The sequence below is a fragment of the Tasmannia lanceolata genome, unplaced genomic scaffold (assembly GCF_043159265.1).
Source record: "Tasmannia lanceolata isolate RefF3 unplaced genomic scaffold, GAP_Taslan_0.1 ptg000336l, whole genome shotgun sequence".
NCBI classification, from domain to species: domain Eukaryota; kingdom Viridiplantae; phylum Streptophyta; class Magnoliopsida; order Canellales; family Winteraceae; genus Tasmannia; species Tasmannia lanceolata.
In genome coordinates, this window is record NW_027519011.1 from 13,740 (window position 1) to 35,576 (window position 21,837).

General features: G+C 37.0%; 3 protein-coding genes and 1 non-coding gene across 4 annotated transcripts; 1 reads left to right on the forward strand and 3 right to left on the reverse strand.

Moving 5' to 3' along the window:
- Positions 1-4,186: 4,186 nt before the first annotated feature.
- LOC143868037 (small nucleolar RNA R71) lies at positions 4,187-4,293 on the reverse strand. Its single transcript, XR_013243980.1, has one exon. It is a non-coding gene; the product is annotated as a small nucleolar RNA R71 (small nucleolar RNA).
- Positions 4,294-5,161: 868 nt separating this feature from the next.
- LOC143868033 (uncharacterized) lies at positions 5,162-7,977 on the forward strand. The gene is made up of 4 exons (XM_077376154.1): positions 5,162-5,527; positions 5,621-6,041; positions 6,123-6,337; positions 7,897-7,977. The coding sequence occupies exons 1-4, from the start codon at positions 5,162-5,164 to the stop codon at positions 7,975-7,977; spliced, it is 1,083 nt and encodes a 360-aa protein (XP_077232269.1).
- A 4,455-nt stretch (positions 7,978-12,432) lies between these two features.
- On the reverse strand, positions 12,433-14,435 carry LOC143868034 (epi-neemfruitin B synthase L1AT-like). The gene is made up of 2 exons (XM_077376155.1): positions 14,115-14,435; positions 12,433-12,525 (listed from the first exon to the last, which is right to left on the reverse strand). Exons 1-2 carry the CDS (start codon positions 14,433-14,435, stop codon positions 12,433-12,435), a joined length of 414 nt encoding a protein of 137 aa, XP_077232270.1.
- Positions 14,339-15,365, reverse strand: LOC143868036 (stemmadenine O-acetyltransferase-like). The gene has a single exon (XM_077376157.1). It carries the CDS (start codon positions 15,267-15,269, stop codon positions 14,550-14,552), a length of 720 nt encoding a protein of 239 aa, XP_077232272.1. The 5' UTR covers positions 15,270-15,365; the 3' UTR covers positions 14,339-14,549.
- Positions 15,366-21,837: the final 6,472 nt, after the last annotated feature.

Here is a 21,837-nt window from a genome sequence, read left to right on the forward strand (position 1 = left end):
GTGAATTTAACGATTTTGATTATATTATTGGAGTTATTTAAAGGGTGCCAACAAGTAACATTGCAGCCTAACAATTGGATGATTGAGATAAACCCATAAAAGGATTTAAGGGGTGCAATCAACATTTATGTTATGGCCTAGTTAAATGGATAGCCCTGATTAGATTATGCATTTAATTTAGATGAAGCGGTCAATTGCATTATGTTCCAACAAAATGAACGGTTTAGATCAGCCCATGGAAACGAATTGGTGACCCCACTAATGGAAATAATATTTTGGGATGTAACCTTTGTGGGCTCATCAAGTGAACGGTTGGATCATCTCATGTATTCTAGTGCAAAACAAGTTTTTGGGCCACGTGTACTAATGTATGCATGCAAAAGATGGTAAAAAGAAAGAGATATACATGCATGTAAAGATGACAGCAAGAAGTGTTAAAAATAGAAGCTTGAATTCTGAAGCAATAGAAAGTGGGGCCCACTCTATGTCGTGCACGTTTTCTTACAAAAAAGAAATTGCATGTTCGGTGGAAACTTTAGCAGGGGTACTCCCTCTCTCCTCCACTTTCTAATTTGTTTCTTTCTTTCCTAACATAGAGGGAAGAGATATTTTAATAGGGCTGATATGATTTGCTAGTAGCAAAAGAGAGGCAAACAGACATGTGGGGCTGCTGTTGTTCTTTTCTATTCAACTTTGGGATAGCACATGGTAAGTCATAGCTAGACAAGGAAAAGGGAGCCATGCAAATTGCCATGCAATGACCGAATTGCCAGGTATGAGATTCCAAATTGAGAAAATTGTTTATTTTCAATGGGCTGAATTGGAAAGCATCATGAGTTGTTAAAAATAAGATATTTTAAGTATGGGAGGTCTTGGGTATCAATTGGAAGTGGGACCACATCCATTAACGTCCAGCAATGTTTTGGTGATAATAGAAAGAAAAATTCATACACCTATTACACTATTGGTCTGCATGATTATAAAAGGAATGCAAGCCATGCAACAATGGTGGGACCCACTTGGACTTGCATATACGTGCAAAAGTTTGTACAGCCGACACTCTCTTTCCATTCAAATGAATGCAGCGGGCCATCACTTGCTATCCAAATACACCAAGTTGAAGCTTCCATTCCTAAAAGTCAGCCCTTTCTTTTGGATATTTCTTTTAATGCAAGGTAAGAAAAGAAGAGAATAATATATTATTGGAATAAAAAGCAAGAGGAATTGGAAAGTTGTCATGATAGAAACTTACCATTGGAAACAAAAAAAAAAAAAACAAAGGGTCGGCCAATATATACTCTCTCCCATCTCATTCTCTAGGGTAGATAGACACGACTCTCTTTTTAATCCCTTGCACTTTTTTTTCAAAAACTTGATTGAAATATTAAATAACCGCAAGTGCACGGATCGTGTAAATACGGGTCGAACTCAAGGAAGAGAAATCTAGTTGTCAATCCTATTCTTTTACCGATTAGAATACTAGCTATGATATAATGTTGCCTGGAATAGACTCAGGATTTCCGTGGACTTAGACCTCGGAGCCAACACTATATATAAGCTTATATTCTATTCAATCTAAGAATCAAATTCAACTATGATCTTGATTTGGAAATCTTAATTTAGGCAAAGTGTACCAAAATTCTAATGATCTTGATTAACTACTTATCTAATCTAATTAGAAAACTAAAATTCTAAAGGCCTAAGTTAATTGAAAAATTGCAAAAGTAATTTAGAATAGTGTAAAAACCTTAATTCAATATAAAAGATTACTTAGGGTTAGAATCCACCATGGGTTTGGATTAAATTGATTAATTAAAACAACTCTTGAATTGGGTTGAAAATTCGATTAACTAGTCAATAAAGAATAAGATCAAAGGGATGTCATTCCTTATAAGTAATTAATCAAACCCACTCTCCAATTTACATTGATTATATAGAACTTTATATTTGTTAATCAACAATTATTCATACGAAAGGGAAAAGCCAATGGCATGAATGATTGGGATTTTCCAAACACAAACTCCTACACAATTTTTCAATTGAGTAGATTGATTTAATTGTAGTTATTTCTCCTTCCCCATGGTTTCAACTAAACCCTAAGTAAATAGGATTTAGTTACTCATGAAGAAGGGAAGAAAAACAAAAATAAACGAGATAGATGGGAGAAGAATTGCCATATAGAACTTGAAAGAAAATTAAACAAAAACTAATTACTTCTTCACTAACTTGAATTGAAACAAAATTACATGAAATTGAACTTAAAATAAATAACAAAAATTAAATAGAACTTAGTCTTTTTCTCCTCCAACTTTGGTTGCATCTTCCTCCTTCAAGCTTTAATGTCACCTTGAGTTTGAATGGTGGTGATGATGCCTTGGATTGAGAGTTGAAAAGAAAAAGAAAAAGAAAAGAACAAGAAAACCTAAGGGAGAGAGCTTGAGAGTAGTGGAGAGAAAAAGAGAAAAAAATAGAGTTCTATTCTTAGAAACTATGGGAAAAGTTGAAAGTATGGTGGACCATATAAATTTGTAAGTTTTCTACGAAGTTTCCGAATCAAATTTCTTTTATGGTACGATTACATTAGAGGCAAGTTTAAGGAAGCAAAGTAGGACAAATTCAAAAGAGGATTCCTTGATTAAAATATTTTTCTAATTTTTCCAACTTGGGATAGGATGCAAAGTTTAAGTATGGGGGTATTCTTGTTCTTCTATTTTGAGCAATTTATCAAAGAAAAAGGATTGAAATTTTTTTTTTGGCTTTACTCTATAGTGAGATTTGGAAAGAAAAGTTTATTTTTGGAATTTTGTGTGTATATTCACTGCAAACACTCACGAGACACAACTCGTCCACTAGGGTAACCTAGGGGTTTAAAGGCTTGTTGCATGTGCTAAGTGCAATCGTGATTCCTACGAAAGTGAGTTAGGGTTTTATTTTTGTTTAGTTTTTATTTTTGTTTGCTTGAGGACAAGCAAGGCTTAAGTATGGGGGAATTTGATGAACACATTTATGTGTGAATAGTAGTGGTAGAAAGCATGCATATTTTATGTTTAAAAGCGGTGCTACTAAGGTATTTTGTGTATTTTTTGTGTTTCAGGGATATTTCAAGAATTCCGAGGAACATAAGCTATGGAGATCAAAAATCAAAGGAAAGCAACCAATTTCCAAGATAGTCTGAAATTTCAAGATACTTTGTTGGCCGAGTTTAAGATGCTTTAGTTGGGGTGAATTTAACGATTTTGATTATATTATTGGAGTTATTTAAAGGGTGCCAACAAGTAACATTGCAGCCTAACAATTGGATGATTGAGATAAACCCATAAAAGGATTTAAGGGGTGCAATCAACATTTATGTTATGGCCTAGTTAAATGGATAGCCCTGATTAGATTATGCATTTAATTTAGATGAAGCGGTCAATTGCATTATGTTCCAACAAAATGAACGGTTTAGATCAGCCCATGGAAACGAATTGGTGACCCCACTAATGGAAATAATATTTTGGGATGTAACCTTTGTGGGCTCATCAAGTGAACGGTTGGATCATCTCATGTATTCTAGTGCAAAACAAGTTTTTGGCGCCGCTGCCGGGGAAGAGAGTTGCATTAGAATCTTAATTATTCGAAGTGTTAGATTAGTAGTTATTTTTATTTTAGTTATATTTTTTGGTTTCTTGGCTATCCATCTCTCTTACTTGGTTTTCCTGTGTTTATGAGTGAAGGTTGGGTGCGGAACTCGGCCAATCGACTAGAAAGAGCAAACCGGTTAGAGACGGAGGAAGACATCGAACCAAATCCAAATCAAGTAGCCATGGCGGAAGAACAAGAGCCGCCAAAGAGTTTACGCGATCGCTTCTATCCGGCCCGAACCGCGCAACCTTCTTGCATTAGATTGCCGGTTGCGCAGGGCAATAATTTTGAGCTAAAATCGCAATTTATTTCTTTGCTTCCTCATTTTCATGGCCTCCCTTCGGAGGATGCTTATTTATTTTTGCGTGAGTTTGAAGATGTATGTGCTTTAATTAAGATGCAACAACTTACCGATGATGCGGTAAAGTTGCGGTTTATTACGTTTTCACTCAAGGAGGGAGCTAAAAAGTGGCTCTATGGCTTACCAACGAACTCCATCACCACTTGGGAGGAGTTCGCCGTCGCTTTCCTAAAAAAGTTTTTTCCATTACATAAAACTAATAAGCTTAGGAATGATATTTTACAATTCAAACAAAAGCCATTAGAGTCATTTTCTAAGTTTATGGAGAGGTTCAAGGACCTACTCCAAGAGTGTCCTCACCATGGAATTGATGTGTGGCATTTATGCCAAATTATTTATGAGGGCATAGATTACCAAACAAAGCAACTTCTTGAGTCCATGTGTCCTAACGGTTTTACATCTTTCACAGATGAGGCCGCGGCATGGAACTTCTTACTTGATTTGGCGGAAAAAACAAGAGAGTGGGAATCCACTCAAGAAGGTGAGAGAGCCAACACAGGTAAGGGATTTCTAATAGAGGGTGCCGTGGCTAAGGAGGCCCATCTTGATAGCCTAATCAAAAGGCTAGAAGCAATAGTTGTCAAAGGACCTTCACAGGTCCATCAAATTGCACATAGTGTTCCTATGTGCAATTGGTGTCAAGCCACGGACCATGTCATGGAAGAGTGCCCAACTCTTGCTAAATTTGGTAATTCTAATGAAAATGCAAGTGCCATGGTTTTAAATAATCCATATAGTAGCACATATAATCCGGGATGGAGGAATCATCCCAACTTTTCTTGGAATCAAGGGAATTATCAAGGAGGGCCATCAAATTTCCAAGGTCAAGGCCAATTTGGCCAACCTAGGCCCACCTTCCCTTCTATGAATGTTCGACCACCCCTAACCACACCTCCACCTTTTCAAAACCCAATTTTAAATAATGTTTCAAATCAGCAACCATCGGGTTTTCCAAAACAAGGGGAGTTGGCACGCATAACTTCCTTAGAAAAGAGCATAGAACTTCTCACTAGCACTTTCATGACAAGCCAACACAATATGGAGAAGCAAATCTCCCAACTTGCCATGGCCTTGCATGAAAGGGAAAAGGGGAAGATGCCAAGTCAACCAGTTCCTAATCCAAGGAATGTGGCCATAAATGGGAATCAACAACCACAGGTAAATCAGTTGAATGCCATGCAACCAAACTTGCCGCAGCAGGAGCCCTCCGATCACTGTAACGCTGTATTTGCTTTAAGGAGTGGCAGAGAATATCAAAGGGAGGAGGGCATATCCGAACCTTCTAAAGATGCTCAAGAATCTCCAATTAAGGTAAGTAAAGAGTCATCCTCCATTGGTTTAGAAGAAGAGCCCGAACCGGTAAGTACAGAGCAGGCAGTTTCTCCACCTGAAAAAGAGTATGTGCCTAAAGCTCCTTTTCCAAGGAGACTTGCTAATAATAAAAATGTGGCTGCTAAGGAGAAAATTTTAAATATGTTTAAACAAGTGCAAATTAATATTCCATTGTTAGATGCGATTTCCGAAGTCCCGACTTATGCCAAAGTTTTAAAAGACTTGTGCACACAAAAGCGCAAGTCTAATGTACCCAAGAAGGCATTCTTGGCTGCAAACATTAGTTCCATCTTGTCTCAACAGATGGTGGCTAAGTACAAGGACCCGGGATGTCCTACCATTGCATGCACTATTGGAAATACTCATATTAATCATGCTCTTTTAGATTTAGGGGCCAGTGTGAATTTATTACCTCTTTCTGTTTTTAAACAATTAGGATTAGGAGAACTCAAACCCACCACCGTCACTCTTCAGTTGGCGGATAGATCAATGAAGAAACCGAAAGGGATGGTTGAGGATGTCTTAGTTAAAGTAGGAGAGTTCTTATTTCCTGTAGATTTCATTGTGCTAGAAACTGAGCCCGTTGCTAATATCAAGGATCAAATTCCTATAATTCTTGGTAGGCCTTTCCTTGCTACGAGCAACGCCTTAATTGATTGTAGAAATGGTTTAATAAAATTAACTTTTGGGAATGCTTCCATGGACTTTAATGTTTTTAGATTAGGTAAGCAACCTAATTTACAAGAAGAAATTAATATGTTGCACTCCTCTCCTGAGACTAATTGTGAAAATATTTTGAATGCAGGATTTGAAGAAGCTCTGGATGAAGAAGGCTTGGAGAATGCAAGAGATATAGGGGACTCCTTTTCTGATGACCTTAGCATCCAACAAATAGAATTTGGAGCATCCCTATTTCCGCCCCTTCCCAAGCCTCCACCCAAAAAGGCCCCACAGTTAAATTTGCCGCCTTTGCATTCAAATTTAAGAAAAGCATATTTGGGTAAGACTTGCACATCTCCTGTGAGAATCAAAATGGACTTAAACTCGACCCAAGAAGAAGAGTTAATTAATTTTTTAAAAGAAAATAAGGACTCTACTTGGAAGGACAAGTTTCATTTACTCAGATTGAAGTCCTTTGTTGAGTTACCAAGATCTAATTTAGAAGAGGTCATGGATCTTCATGAGCCTCTTTATTCAAATCTCTCTTAAAAGAACAAGGTACGCCCCTCTCTTCTCTTTATTGTCCTTGTTTCTATTTTTGCATTGAGGACACTGCATGATTCAAGTATGGGGGGGTAGCTTTTAGAAACTTTCTTTTCTAATCTTTTCTATAGTTAAAGTTAGAAAATTTCCTTTCTTTTTATTTTTGGTAATTTTTCGCAAATTAGAAAGAACTTGGTATTCTTAGAAAGAAAGTTGTTCTCTTATTTTAAGAAATAAAGTTAGTGGATATTTTAATTTTGGAATTTGAAAAATTAGAAAGAATACTTTCCTTTCTTAGTTTTGTTTTCTTTTGGAATCTTTCTTTTTAAAAGGATTTGAATAAGAAATAGAAATAGAAACTTGCTTTTTATATGGTATGGATAAAAAGGAAAGAAATGTTGAAACAAAGAAAGAATGAATGATTTTTAGAAAGTTTGCTTCTTGATTATAGTTTTGATTTGTAGCCTTGTTGACTTGAGCTATTAAGTCTGAAGGGTTTTTATGCCTAGTTCCTTAAAGCCAACTGGCTTGAGAGCAACTGACTGAAAACTCCATACATGGGTCAATTAGAAAGCTTAATAAATCAAAGCATTGCACGTAATCAAAGGTAAAACTTGAACTCATATGCATCAATGTCTATGATATATGCAAATCAAAGATTAGTCGGACACTGCTTAGTAGCCTGGGTGTCTGGTGCATGCCCTGCATGTCATTCACGCCAAAAGCAGTAGAGGATTACAAAAAAAAAAAAAGAGTTCTATTCTTAGAAACTATGGGAAAAGTTGAAAGTATGGTGGACCATATAAATTTGTAAGTTTTCTACGAAGTTTCCGAATCAAATTTCTTTTATGGTACGATTACATTAGAGGCAAGTTTAAGGAAGCAAAGTAGGACAAATTCAAAAGAGGATTCCTTGATTAAAATATTTTTCTAATTTTTCCAACTTGGGATAGGATGCAAAGTTTAAGTATGGGGGTATTCTTGTTCTTCTATTTTGAGCAATTTATCAAAGAAAAAGGATTGAAATTTTTTTTTTGGCTTTACTCTATAGTGAGATTTGGAAAGAAAAGTTTATTTTTGGAATTTTGTGTGTATATTCACTGCAAACACTCACGAGACACAACTCGTCCACTAGGGTAACCTAGGGGTTTAAAGGCTTGTTGCATGTGCTAAGTGCAATCGTGATTCCTACGAAAGTGAGTTAGGGTTTTATTTTTGTTTAGTTTTTATTTTTGTTTGCTTGAGGACAAGCAAGGCTTAAGTATGGGGGAATTTGATGAACACATTTATGTGTGAATAGTAGTGGTAGAAAGCATGCATATTTTATGTTTAAAAGCGGTGCTACTAAGGTATTTTGTGTATTTTTTGTGTTTCAGGGATATTTCAAGAATTCCGAGGAACATAAGCTATGGAGATCAAAAATCAAAGGAAAGCAACCAATTTCCAAGATAGTCTGAAATTTCAAGATACTTTGTTGGCCGAGTTTAAGATGCTTTAGTTGGGGTGAATTTAACGATTTTGATTATATTATTGGAGTTATTTAAAGGGTGCCAACAAGTAACATTGCAGCCTAACAATTGGATGATTGAGATAAACCCATAAAAGGATTTAAGGGGTGCAATCAACATTTATGTTATGGCCTAGTTAAATGGATAGCCCTGATTAGATTATGCATTTAATTTAGATGAAGCGGTCAATTGCATTATGTTCCAACAAAATGAACGGTTTAGATCAGCCCATGGAAACGAATTGGTGACCCCACTAATGGAAATAATATTTTGGGATGTAACCTTTGTGGGCTCATCAAGTGAACGGTTGGATCATCTCATGTATTCTAGTGCAAAACAAGTTTTTGGGCCACGTGTACTAATGTATGCATGCAAAAGATGGTAAAAAGAAAGAGATATACATGCATGTAAAGATGACAGCAAGAAGTGTTAAAAATAGAAGCTTGAATTCTGAAGCAATAGAAAGTGGGGCCCACTCTATGTCGTGCACGTTTTCTTACAAAAAAGAAATTGCATGTTCGGTGGAAACTTTAGCAGGGGTACTCCCTCTCTCCTCCACTTTCTAATTTGTTTCTTTCTTTCCTAACATAGAGGGAAGAGATATTTTAATAGGGCTGATATGATTTGCTAGTAGCAAAAGAGAGGCAAACAGACATGTGGGGCTGCTGTTGTTCTTTTCTATTCAACTTTGGGATAGCACATGGTAAGTCATAGCTAGACAAGGAAAAGGGAGCCATGCAAATTGCCATGCAATGACCGAATTGCCAGGTATGAGATTCCAAATTGAGAAAATTGTTTATTTTCAATGGGCTGAATTGGAAAGCATCATGAGTTGTTAAAAATAAGATATTTTAAGTATGGGAGGTCTTGGGTATCAATTGGAAGTGGGACCACATCCATTAACGTCCAGCAATGTTTTGGTGATAATAGAAAGAAAAATTCATACACCTATTACACTATTGGTCTGCATGATTATAAAAGGAATGCAAGCCATGCAACAATGGTGGGACCCACTTGGACTTGCATATACGTGCAAAAGTTTGTACAGCCGACACTCTCTTTCCATTCAAATGAATGCAGCGGGCCATCACTTGCTATCCAAATACACCAAGTTGAAGCTTCCATTCCTAAAAGTCAGCCCTTTCTTTTGGATATTTCTTTTAATGCAAGGTAAGAAAAGAAGAGAATAATATATTATTGGAATAAAAAGCAAGAGGAATTGGAAAGTTGTCATGATAGAAACTTACCATTGGAAACAAAAAAAAAAAAAACAAAGGGTCGGCCAATATATACTCTCTCCCATCTCATTCTCTAGGGTAGATAGACACGACTCTCTTTTTAATCCCTTGCACTTTTTTTTTCTCTTGAATTTTTTTCGTCTCATTCCTCTCCCTATGCCCTCTTGTTTCTCAAGTTCTCTTGCTCTCCCATGTTCTACTCTCTCTTATTTTTTCTTGCTCTCTTTTCAAGCTCTTTTTCTTTTCTTTCTCTCAATCAAGGAACGATCCAACCGTCCGAGATCCTAGTCCAAGGCAATACCAAGGCTTGAAGGAGGGCGATCAAGGATTCAACCATTGTTCGGAGGAGAAAAAGACTAAGTTTACTTTACTTGTGTTCTTTATTTTCAAGTTCAATTCCAAGTTATAATTCGATGTACTTTTGTTTTGAAGTTTAATATTAAAGAGAGTACTTGTGTTATTTTTCTTTTTAAAGTTCTTATATGGCACTTCTTCCCTTCTCTATCCCCTTTATTTTTGTTTCTTTAGCCTTCTCCATGAGTAGCTAAACCCACTATACTTAGGGTTTAGATGAAGCCATGGGGAAGGAGAATGAGAAGTAATTAAAACCATTGGCTTATATAACAACTTATGTAAGGATTTGTATTTGTTGGATCCCAATCACGTATGCCACTGGCTTTCCCCAGTCGTATAAGTGTTTGCCGATAAATAAATATAATTTCTTATATAATATCTTTAAATTGAGTAGTATATTTGATAAAACACTCATGGGCAATGACATCAATAGATCTTATTCCCCATAGACTAAATTTATCAAATACACTATCCAATACAGAAATTGGTTTGATTAATAATATAATTCCAAACCCATGGTGGATTCTAACCCTAAGTAATCTTTTATATTGAATTAAGGTTTTTACACTATTCCAAATTACTTTTGCAATTTTCCAATTTACTTAAGCCCTTAGAATTTAGTTTTCTAATTAAATTGGATAAGTAGTTAATAGAGATCATTAAAATTTGGTACACTTTGCCTAAATTAGGATTTTAAATCAAAAAGATCGTAGTTGAATTTGATTCTTAGATTGAATAGAATACACGCTTATATATATAGTGTTGGCTCCGAGGTCTAAGTCCACGGAAATCCTGAGATTTTGCCAGGCAACATTATATCATAGTTAGTATTCTAATCGGTAAAAGAATAGGATTGACAACTAGATTTCTCTTCCTTGAGTTCGACCCGTATTTACACGATCCGTGCACTTGCGGTTATTTTATTTATCAAACAGGAACCACCTGCATTAGCTTAAGGCTAACCAACTTGCATTAGTTATGGCATATAGGGAGTGCTAAAAATTACAATTCACTTGAACTTGAGTAATCGCGCAAAAAGCTTTAAAAACTAGTCGGGTCTAGTTGATCGAGTCTAGGGTAGCGGTTTTAGATGTTTAGGCATCGCAGTTTAGAATAGGTCACCGAACTACGTCGATTCTGATTATTCCCGAGGCCGGGTTACGTAGAGCAGCCAGGATGGATGGCCATCTTGGTCCGAGTCAAGTATCACATTAGTTTTTAGGGTTTGTCATGTCGATTCGTGTGTGGAGTCGAGTTGTGTTGTGTGTTTTGTTACTTTCATGTACAGACCTTATACCTTTAGCTGTAGCATGCATGTGTTTGCCCGTCAGAACTTAGACACCAATCAGGCATGACACTCATAACCTAGCTATTCTTAAGTGACATTTCTTTCATTTCTTTTGCGTGTGCTTATTATTCATCTCCGAGACATGCATGATTAGATAGACGTCTTCTCGGAGATATATGTTTCCATTTCAAATGACATTCGCCCAAAACTCTTCAAAATCAATAAATAAATGGCATAAGAGACCAGGTGTTTGCACTTGGGTGGATGAGGTGCTCTTCGGACCTTCCAAATTCGTAACCAGGCTCGAACCTTCTTTTATATCTTTGGTTATCCATTGCAACAGAGTATAGTATGGGATCTAGGGCCTACTTCCTTGGATGACGACTCTTCTTTGTTTAAGGTACGTCTCGAATCTGGGCTAGTCCCCGAATCGAGAGGTATCTCACTTTACATCGCCACTCATGCTGTGAGGGGCACTCTTTTCAGAGTTCCTTGGTAGAGCTCTCCTTCACGTGGATGATCTAGAGACTTTTGGGAGCTCGTCCCCCGCCTCTCTCGGACCGGGGTTCATAATAAGGTTCTGAATAATAGGTGCAATAAAGCAATTCAATGTCTAAGTTCTGATCAAAGTCAAAGGTTTTCAGAATTCATATACACTTCTGAGTCATCGGCATGGTCCAGAAGACATATTGTTGCTTATACACCGACAGTCCACGGTGTTGGAACTAGTTCCTCAGAGTTCAGATATAAGTCGACAGGGCCAGCGTTTTATCCCACTGACGGGCCAGAAGTTCTACTGTACTACCCCCACGGTGGATTTTAGAAATTTGCCAATTGTATTACCCCCCATATGGCAGGGGTTCAGAAATATCCAAGCCTCCACAGAAGTGTTCAAATGGTATCTAAGGTTTATATTCAAATAGTTCAAAGTATTCAAATAATTCCAATAGTTCAAAGTTCAAAACGGTAGTTTCAAATGTTCAAAGTTCAGAACAGATATTCGTAACAGTTATTTCAAAGGTTCAAACAGTAACGGTAGGTAACAAAATGGCATGCTAGACTCAAAGCTAATTCAGAAGTTCAAAGGTATCAATACAGGTTTCTAAAGTCAATAGTGATTCAAAGTGAAGAGGGTTTACAATTACCCAAAGTAGTACGTTATTACGTACCTGAAAGATGTTCAATTCCTTTCTTAATTCTGATTATGTATCAATATCCTGATATGAACAGAACATAGGTAACAAATAAGGGTCCAAAAAGGTAACCCAAAAGCCAAAGGGTCGAAATTCAAATTCAACACAGATTCCCAATTTCAGGCACTCCAGTCGACTGGTCCCACAAGTCGACTGCCCCTTAACTATTGTTTTAATCTAAAAACACAGTTTTGGCGCGCCAGTTGAGTCGACTAACCCTCTAGTACTGTTTCGATATAAAACACAGTTTTGGGTGACCCAAACCAGTCGACAGCCCCTGGTAAAACTGGTTTTCTCCTAGTTTTTACCCGATTTTCACGACTTAAACACATCATATCTTTTTCGTTCGGACTCCAAATTGCGCGTGGTTGGATCCAATGGATTCGTATCGACGAGAGGAATCCACTAAACCCAATTTCACGCTCTGAATTCAAACGTACGATTTAAGAAAAATCGCTAAATATTCTTATTCGAATCTCCAAAAGTAAAATTTTTAAATTCATATTCTTACCAATCGACTTTGAGTTCGTTAGAACCGTAAAATAATATTAGGTCCATGAACTCAAGATCAATCCAAAGATTTCTTATTTCTAATCCATATTAATCACAAATTTTCTTTCTTTCTACTTATCAAACCCTTGTTTTAGGGTTTCTAATATTCCAAATCATTCATAGTTCATAAATCTTACCTTGGTTCACGGCTTCGACTTCGAAATCATGATCTCCTCGGTCTTCTTCTTCTCTTTCTCTGGTTTCTTTCTCTAGGGGTGAACAAAACGTTTAGGGTTTGTTTTGTTTTAGCCTCAAAACGATATATTTATAGGCTTTCTTAAGAAGCTCTAATTAAAGAGAAATTCCCAACTGACAAAAATGCCCCTTTTTAATATAGGGGGGCAAAATTTTAATGGGGGTATTTTGGGTATTTACATCGTCTCTCATTTACTTGTTTCTTTCCTCCCCAACGTCTCCCCCCTGGAAACCATTTGCAAAGTGTCATTATATATAAAACTTGCTAAAGAATAAAATCTAATAAACAAATAATAGTGCAAAACATAATAAATATAAGGGATAATTACATTTATACCCCCTCTAGTTTCTGACACATCCACTTCCACCCCTATAGTTTAAAACGTGACAAATACACCCCTGTAGTTTCAATTTGTTTAAGGTTTGCCCCCTCAGTTGAAGGTTCGTCCATAGATTGAAGGGTTAGGATGATCCGATGGAGCTGATTTTTTGGGCACACCCTATCTATGTCAGGACCCATCAAATGAACGCTTTGGATCATCCAAATAATGTGGGCCCATAACCAAAATCCAAACACTACCAAAAAATCATCCAAATAATGTGGGCCCACATTGTTTGGATGATCCAAAGCATTCATTTGATGGGTCCTGACATAGATAGGGTGTGCCCAAAAAATCAGCTCCATCGGATCATCCTAACCCTTCAATCTATAGACGAACCTTCAGCTGAGGGGGCCTACCTTAAACAAATTGAAACTACAGGGGTGTATTTGTCACGTTTTAAACTATAGGGGTGGAAGTGGATGTGTCAGAAACTAGAGGGGGTGTAAATGTAATTATCCCTAAATATAAAACATGCGCATAGAAGCTAGCAAACAAATAAAAGTGCAAAACATATGACATATTAACAAAAGGCAATAGATGGCGTGACGTTGCAAAATGTAATAGAATATTTGCACTTGGATTGATTACAATAAAATAAGGAGAAATGAGGAAACAATACTCTACAAGTAATTGCATTTAAGGCTTGTAAAAGTCCAACACTTATTAGCTAAAAAAAGGATCAAATGATCTGTAAGTGAAAACATCACACACCAAGTTTTAAGCAATGGTTGGTGGAGAAACAAAGCAAAGAAGCTCTTCATCTTGCTCGAATTTAGTCATCTCTTCCTCCCCCATACACACCCAAGCTTCTATTCCATCACCAGACCTCGTCCCAATCAAATGAACAACATTCTTAACGTAAATATTGCAGCTACTTATATACCCAAATAGGCTTCCCCCAACCAAAATCCACTTCATAGAATGGGAAACGCCACCAACTAGTAAATATGAAAAAATCTATTCCATTCTCAGAGTATTTCTCAGCTAAATCCATCATAGCTTTATGCGCAATTGCAGCCCCTTCTGGTCCCTGCAATTCTCTTACAAAGTTACTATCTATTCCCCTAAATGCATCTCTAATCAGCCCCTCTAACAAATTGGGTTTTGTGTACTTTCCATACCAGTCTCTCTCCAATACTGTCTCACACGAAATTGCAGCCACATAAATGTTCCCAAAGGAATATTCAGGCAATGGTGGGTTCATTTTCGAACGTAAGTTCACCGCAGGTACTGCAGCAGAAGCTCTTTTCGAACCCTTTAACCCTCGAGCTCTTATATAACACCGCCAAAGAAGGGCTGAAATTGCCTCAATACTCGTCTAAGCGAAGCCCATAGACGAGGGGTCAGTGCCGTTGGCTTGAATTTTGAGTGCAGCTATACTGGATTTCAAAAACAAGAACCTCTTAGTCACTATCTTCTCTTCTGGTTTTACTAAGCTCAGTACCGCCCTCGATACTTTTTTTGGTGGGAAGAACGAGACCGAATCGAAACTTGGCCCAATTATGGCTTCACTCGACCCACATGTTGTGGCACTCCAACTGTTGAGAAATGTGCCCAATGTGGCTGCATCGGCTATCTTGTGCAGGATTCCTACACCAATGGCCATTCCCCCACAGTCGAAGATGTTTGATTGGATGGTGAGAAGTACATCCTTGCTCGATCTAGTGCGATATGTGTCGCAAGGGATAAGCTGATTTAATACTTCTACTTCAGATTGTTTGAGAAGGTCTGAGAGCTGACCATGGACTCGAGCTACTGAGAATTCAACTCCCTCGTCGTTGCAATCTATTGTGTCATCTTCTTTAATCCTTCCAGCTAATGGGTAGAAGCGGACTAAGGTCTCCGATAGAGATTTCTTTAGATGGTGAACGTTCGAGGCTGTGTTGGGGGAGTAGTAGAGAATGAGAAGCACGAATGTTGGAGGAGAGAGCTGGTCTAGTAAGGAGAGTTTGAATCCACGAAGATGATGGGGTGTTGGAGAGGATGGTTTGATGGTATCTGTGGAGATTATTTCAACATTCCACATGTTTCCCTCCATATTTTGGCCAACAACAACAAGAGAATGTTATCAGAGGTTTGAGTTTCTCTAACCGTACATGAGGGCTTTGCCTTTTTATACAATTTGCAAAACCCAGTTCATTCATTATTTTTAATGGATCTGTGGTGTGGGATATGTTACATGAGCTTCATAATTTTTAATGGAAAAGCCTTGTGAAAGTCATCAGAAGGACTAAAATAATGTGGAATTGCATTGCCATGAAAATTCACGGGGAAAATGTTCCGATCAGTCAATAACTTGGGAATGCAGCTCAGATTTTTCTCCATTACCCATTTGCAGAAAACTGATCAAAGTGGTTTCTAGGCTATTCTATTCGTCTATTGGCTTGAAATATAACTTTTTTTTTCTTTGGTAGGTCAAATTATTGTTGTTTTCTGAAAACTGGTCTTTGCATATGGAAGATTTTTCCATATTGGAAATGAATTTAATTAATAGAGGTTTCTTTTTTTAAGTTATTTGTGGAATTTGAAAAGGCTATTTTACTTAAATCCTATATTTTAATTAATAAAGATATTGTAAGACTTGGAAGCTTGCTACTTTTATATTATAAGCAATTCGTAGCGGGTGCGTTTGGTGAACTTCGAAGTAGATAAGAATGAGACGGCAAATGTGGGAAAATGAGTTCCCATATTCCATTAACATAAAAAATAAAGTGAGTTCCCTTACTCCATTAATAGGAAAATACTTCGAAAATGGGAACCCGTTTAGAAAATAAAGGAGGTGGTGAAATTGACCAATGATTTGGCCAATTTCAAATTGATTTTTGGCTTTTGTGGGGATTTGTGCCCCCTTCTTTGTCTTCTTTTGCACGTGTCATGAGGGAGGTTGTCAACTTTTTACTGTTTTTGTTACCAATCATATAGAAAAAAGAAAAAAAGAATTCACACAATGCATTTTATTTCTTAAACAGTAGTGATTGGCGGGGAATTTTGAATTAACGTCAGAATTGCGTCAACATGAACACACATTTTCATCGATAGAACCCCAGTGTTTTATTTTTTTCCGACGTCTTCCATTTTTTCAGCATCGATTCTTCTTTTCTCCTTTTTCTCCCTTTAAAGCCATTTATCTAGCGTCTTCCATTTTTTCTTTTTCTTCTTCTTTTTTTTCTTGTTAATTTTTCCGACATCTTCCATTTTTTCTCGACGTCAATTCTTCTTTTTTCCTTATTCCTCTCCTTTTTCATTTTTATACCATATTCCATCACTATTTACGTAGTTGATTCTTCTTTTTCCTCTACTTCCTCTCTTGCGATTGCCGGCAAAAGAAATACACAGCAGAGGAAACCTTCGTTGGGAGAAGGAGAGAAATGGTTTACCTATTACACTCTAGGGCAAAATGGTCATTTTAACTGTACATTTCCATCCCAATGTATGAATAGTTGAAAGTACAAGTCACCAGTCATTTAAAAAATAAAACCCAATTTATGAGTCATTTTTCCTAAATAAAATCAATAACAAATCCCAAAATTAGAGGGATTTGATATCACCAGGTTTCATGCTTATCACTGTATTCTTAATGTTTGAGATTCATTTTTTTTAGGTAGACTGTGATTGAGATTCAGACTTCGTTAGGTTAATTAATTTCATGTGAATTTAGCCTAAAAGGTTTGTTTTCGTTTATAGAAAATTATACATTCCAAGAGGTTATGATAGATACCATTCTTACATGTTTCTTTATCACTTACACATGGTTCCAGCTAGCTGGAATTTTTACCCATTTCTATAGTTTCAGCATAGGCGTCATGCTTATCACCCACCTCACATTAGGTAAGAAAAACACCTAACTTGATCTCCACTTGATGAGATGCACACGGGTAAGCTTCAGAGTGGCAATTGGGCCGTGACCGCAGGGTGGTTTTTGAGTGGGCCATGCCGTCACGGCACGAAGTTGTGGGCCGTGCCGAGCTTGGCTTCCCGGCCCGTCGGAATGGCCCGTTAGTTTTTTAATGCAAAAAAGTGGTTTTGGGAGGGAAAACCCGAGAATAAGTGTAAAAATGGCTTTGGTTGGGGGGGGGGGGGTGTTGTAATCTCATCAATGAACCATTTGAAGTTTTTAAAACCAGAAAATACCCACCCTACTTTTTTGGGGTAGTTTAGTGATTATTTCATAGCTTTTACCAAAATACCCTCGCTCTACAACTATAAACGGCTAGTTTTGGGAACTCCAAATGTTACAAGCCTATAAAAATCTCTTCCCTCCCCGTTAATTTCTCACCAAAGCTCTCACCAAAGCGCTCTCTCTCTGTCTCTGTCTCTGTCTCTGTCTCTCTCTCTTCTCAAGTTACCTTCAACATTACACCCTCTCTAATTACTCTCACTTTCTCCATAATTACCTTACTAATACTATTTGTCTCCTTAATTACCCCTAGTCAACTTCTCTCTAGTTAGTAGCTCATTCCCTACTAACTACTAATTAAGGTTGCCAAGTGACGATTGGCGATTGGCTCATTCCCTACATACATAAGTTGAGCTATCTGCTTAATATTTATCATCTACTTTTAATTCTCCTTTAATATTCTCTTTTTTTAAACGTTTTTTAATGGCCGGTTCAGAAGAAACCTTCGCCATGATCCCAACCAAGTCATGGACAATGAGGAATTAATGGAAGCTTGTCTGGGAAGACAATGGAGTGAGGAAACAATAACCCCAGAATTAGAATTTAACTTCAAAATCAACCTAACATAGATCCTAGGGCTAGTGGGAGTCGAGCTCCTTCTAGCTGTAAGCCTTGTAGAGGTAGGACTTCAACTATATGGTCTACGTTTACTTGTGAAGATAGGAAACTTCCTGATGGAATAGAAGAAATAAGGGCAATTTGTAAATTTTATAAAAAAAATCTTTGTTGTAGTTCATCCTATGGAACAAGTCACTTGAAAAGGCATGCAGAAAGTGTAGCCCAAACCAAGGTTCATTATACCCTAAGCAAACCCAATTAATATATGAATAGAAGAGAATTATATAGCAACATACGTTATACATTCTGAACAATCATTTCTTTTTGCCTAAGATAAAATTCTTGAAAAATATGTTAAAACTTTAAATCGTGCTTATAAAAAGTGCCTAGAATTACTGTAAAATCAGATACTTTTAAACTGTTTTATGAACGTAAACAATAAATGATTTCTACTTTTCTAGATTTTAAAGGAAAATTTCTTTTTCTTCTGAAAAAGGTTTATCTTATATCTGTATAACTGCACACTATATTAATTTCGACTGGATGTTAGAAAAATAATAATTAGTTTAGTCTTTTAGAATTCGCACATAATGGAAATGCTATATCAAAACATATATTATCTACTACTCACAAATATAATATTATAAATATTTTTTATAATTCCAGATAATGCTAGTAATAATGCTGCATCAATAGAGTTATTAGTCTGAATTGAAACCTATTTTAAATAGAGACCTTTTTCATGTTAGATGTGCATGCTATATTTTAAATATGACTGTACAAGATGGTTTATCTGTTATTCAACTACAAATAGAAAAGACTAAGAATTATCTTTCATTTATTAAAAAAATGTGTAACACCTATGGGAAAAAATTTACGAAATTCAAATTAGATGTTAAACATAGGTGAAACTCAATCTATTTAATGTTCAAACACTTTTATCTATATAAAAATTTAATTACATCATTTTGTAATGAAAATATGCATCCACCTTACAGTTACAATGTATCTCTAGAAGATTGGAACAGTTTTAACGATTTCATGACTTTGCTTGAAGTATTTTACAATGCAATTACTATTTTTTCAACTGTTTACAAACCAACTTTACAATTAATTTTGAGTCACCTATATAAAATTACTGATAGTTTTAAATCTAATAGATCATTAATACATTATCAAGATATGATTGATGCCATGGAGACTAAATTTAAAAAATATGTTAATGAAATTCCACTTTCATATTGCTTAAGTACAATAATGAACCCTAAATATAAGTTACATGGTTTAGAAGCCATTTTAGAGGAGTGCAATAATAACCTTGGTAAAGAATCTAGGCATAATATAAATGAAATTAGATCAATATTAAAGTCTATGTATAGTTTATATGAGATGGAACATGGCCATAGAAGACCGAGTTCTTCAGGGAACTCTGGACCTAGAAATAATTCAATTTGGCCATTAATAAACCAAAAAAAGACCAAAACCTAGTTGTACTACATCTTATAATGAACTATCATTATATTTGGAAAATGATCATATAGGCTACCTCGCTCCCGATGATTGGGAAAATTATGAAGTTTTGTCGTGGTCGCAAATGAAAAAACTTATCCGGTGCTATTCGTCACGGCACGTGATCTACTAGCCTCCTGATGTTTACAGTAGCATCGGAGTATGCTTTTAGTGCAGGTAACAGGGTCATAGATGACTGACAGGCCAAAATGTCATAAAAAATATTGGAGGTATGCATGCGCCTGAACGACTAGCTTGATGCAGATGATACAGTGCAAGATAAAAGACAAGAAGATGACTCAGAAGACTCACATGGAGATTGATGAAGACATTCAATTTAGAAGTTGTAATTTCCAATTTGCAACTCACAATGTAATTGTATTTATTTTTTTATTTTTTTTCCTTATATCTTGGTGGTTTAGAGGCAAGGTTCTATGTCTTCCGCTTCTTTTGTGATAAATTTTTTAAATTAATAAAATTTAAGGTACTATCTGAGTTCCTAGATAAATACTTTGGGCACATTAAATCTTTTATTCTAAGTATTATTCTAAGGTTAATACTTTCATTAAATTTATTCTATTTATTAACTTTTAAAAGTATTTTTTCGTATTAACCTTTTATTCTAATGAAATTTTTTGGCATTAAAATAAAAAAAAATTATTTAATTTAAAATATAGTTTATTTATTTTTTGGGAAGGTGATATCCGCCCCCTTTCTTACTTTGGACAGCCCCCTCTAATGTATTTATGACTACTATTTTACACATGAAGGGGCTGTCCCAAGTAAGAAATGGGGGTGAATTTATATACCTCAAAATTTTATTCAAAATTTGCTTTGGACAACCTCCGTTTCTTACTTTGGATAGCCCCCTCAAGTGTATTTATAACTACTATTTTACATAAGAAGGGGTTGGTCCAAGTAAGAAATGGGGGTGAATTTATAAACTTCAAAATTTACTTTGGACAGCCCCTTTTCTTATTTATAACTACATTTTTTTTTACAAAGGGGCTGTCCTAAGTAATAAATGAGGTTATATAAAAGACAAATTTTATTAAAAAGTAGCGGGCCAGCACGGTACGGCACACGGGTCGTGCCATGCCCAACCCCAAACATAATCATGCCGGCACGGCACAACCCATGAACCTTTTCGCGCTATTCTATGCCCGGCCAGCGGGTGATGGGGCACAAATAAGGCTACGCTCCCAGGTATCGCCACCTGTCATCCATGCACAACCAGAGCCCAATCATCATGAAGAAAGACGTTGGAAAACGGCAAAGACCACACAATCATGACACGTGTCACCCTCTCGCCGCCCAAGCCTCATCATCACAAATTATGGAAGGAAATGACCGCCAAAGCCATGCGCGCCGGCAAAGCAGGAGGACAGCCCAATCCTGCGAAAGAAGGTTTTCTCTCCATAATGATGAAAGGGGCCGCGCGCCTCCCTTTAAAAGGGAGGAAAAGGAAGAACAGGGGAGGCCCCTTTTTTGCTGAAAAGAGGACTTTACCCATTCTCCACTCTGGACACTGGAAAAAGAGGCGAGGCAACAACAGAGGAGGCTAGGAACCCAATCCTACTCTCCTTGGTAGTCCCCTCCGACTCACTCACTCACACACCCAGAAAGAGCCCGCGTGCTGCCCCTGGTAATCCTGATCGAAACTCCCTTCCCCCTCTCGCTGTTCTTTATATTGATTGGTCGAAGGATCTGACTTGGGTGTCGAAGTGGTCGTCCGGGACCCACCCCGGACCCCCTGACCCCCTTTGTTTGTGATTGCAGACTCCACGGAGGCCCTCTACCGACCGCGTGATCGCAGACCCGGATTCAGATGCCATCAGCGGGCCTGTGTGGGCCGAAAATTTTCGTATCGTGCTGCCACGGCACGGCCCAATTGCCACCTTGAGGAAAGCTTTTGGTGAAGAATTGGCCACATAAAGTGATGCTCCTCAGCGAGTGTACAGAAGGTCCTGATGACATTCAACAAATTTTGAGTCGATCTAGGAACATTCAACACATCGTAAATGAGTTTAGTGTCTCCCCCATTTGTCTGCATGGCTATTACTCCCTTTCCTTTAACTTTTTGTAGCTTTCCATCTCCGAGATTTACTTGAGAAGAGACTTGGTCATCTAACTGGACAAAGCACTCTCAATTCCCTGTCATGTGGCTGCTGCACCCACTATCCAAGTTCTACAGATTTGGTGAATCTTGTTGTATGCTCATGCAAGAGTAAAATAAATTTTCTTGAGTTCTATTTTCCTCAGAAAAATTTGCCTCATTTTTTTCATTTTTCTGTTTATACAAACAATCCCTTTGTGAGTGATTTCGGATTTTGCATTTAGTATATTTAAATCGACAATTTTG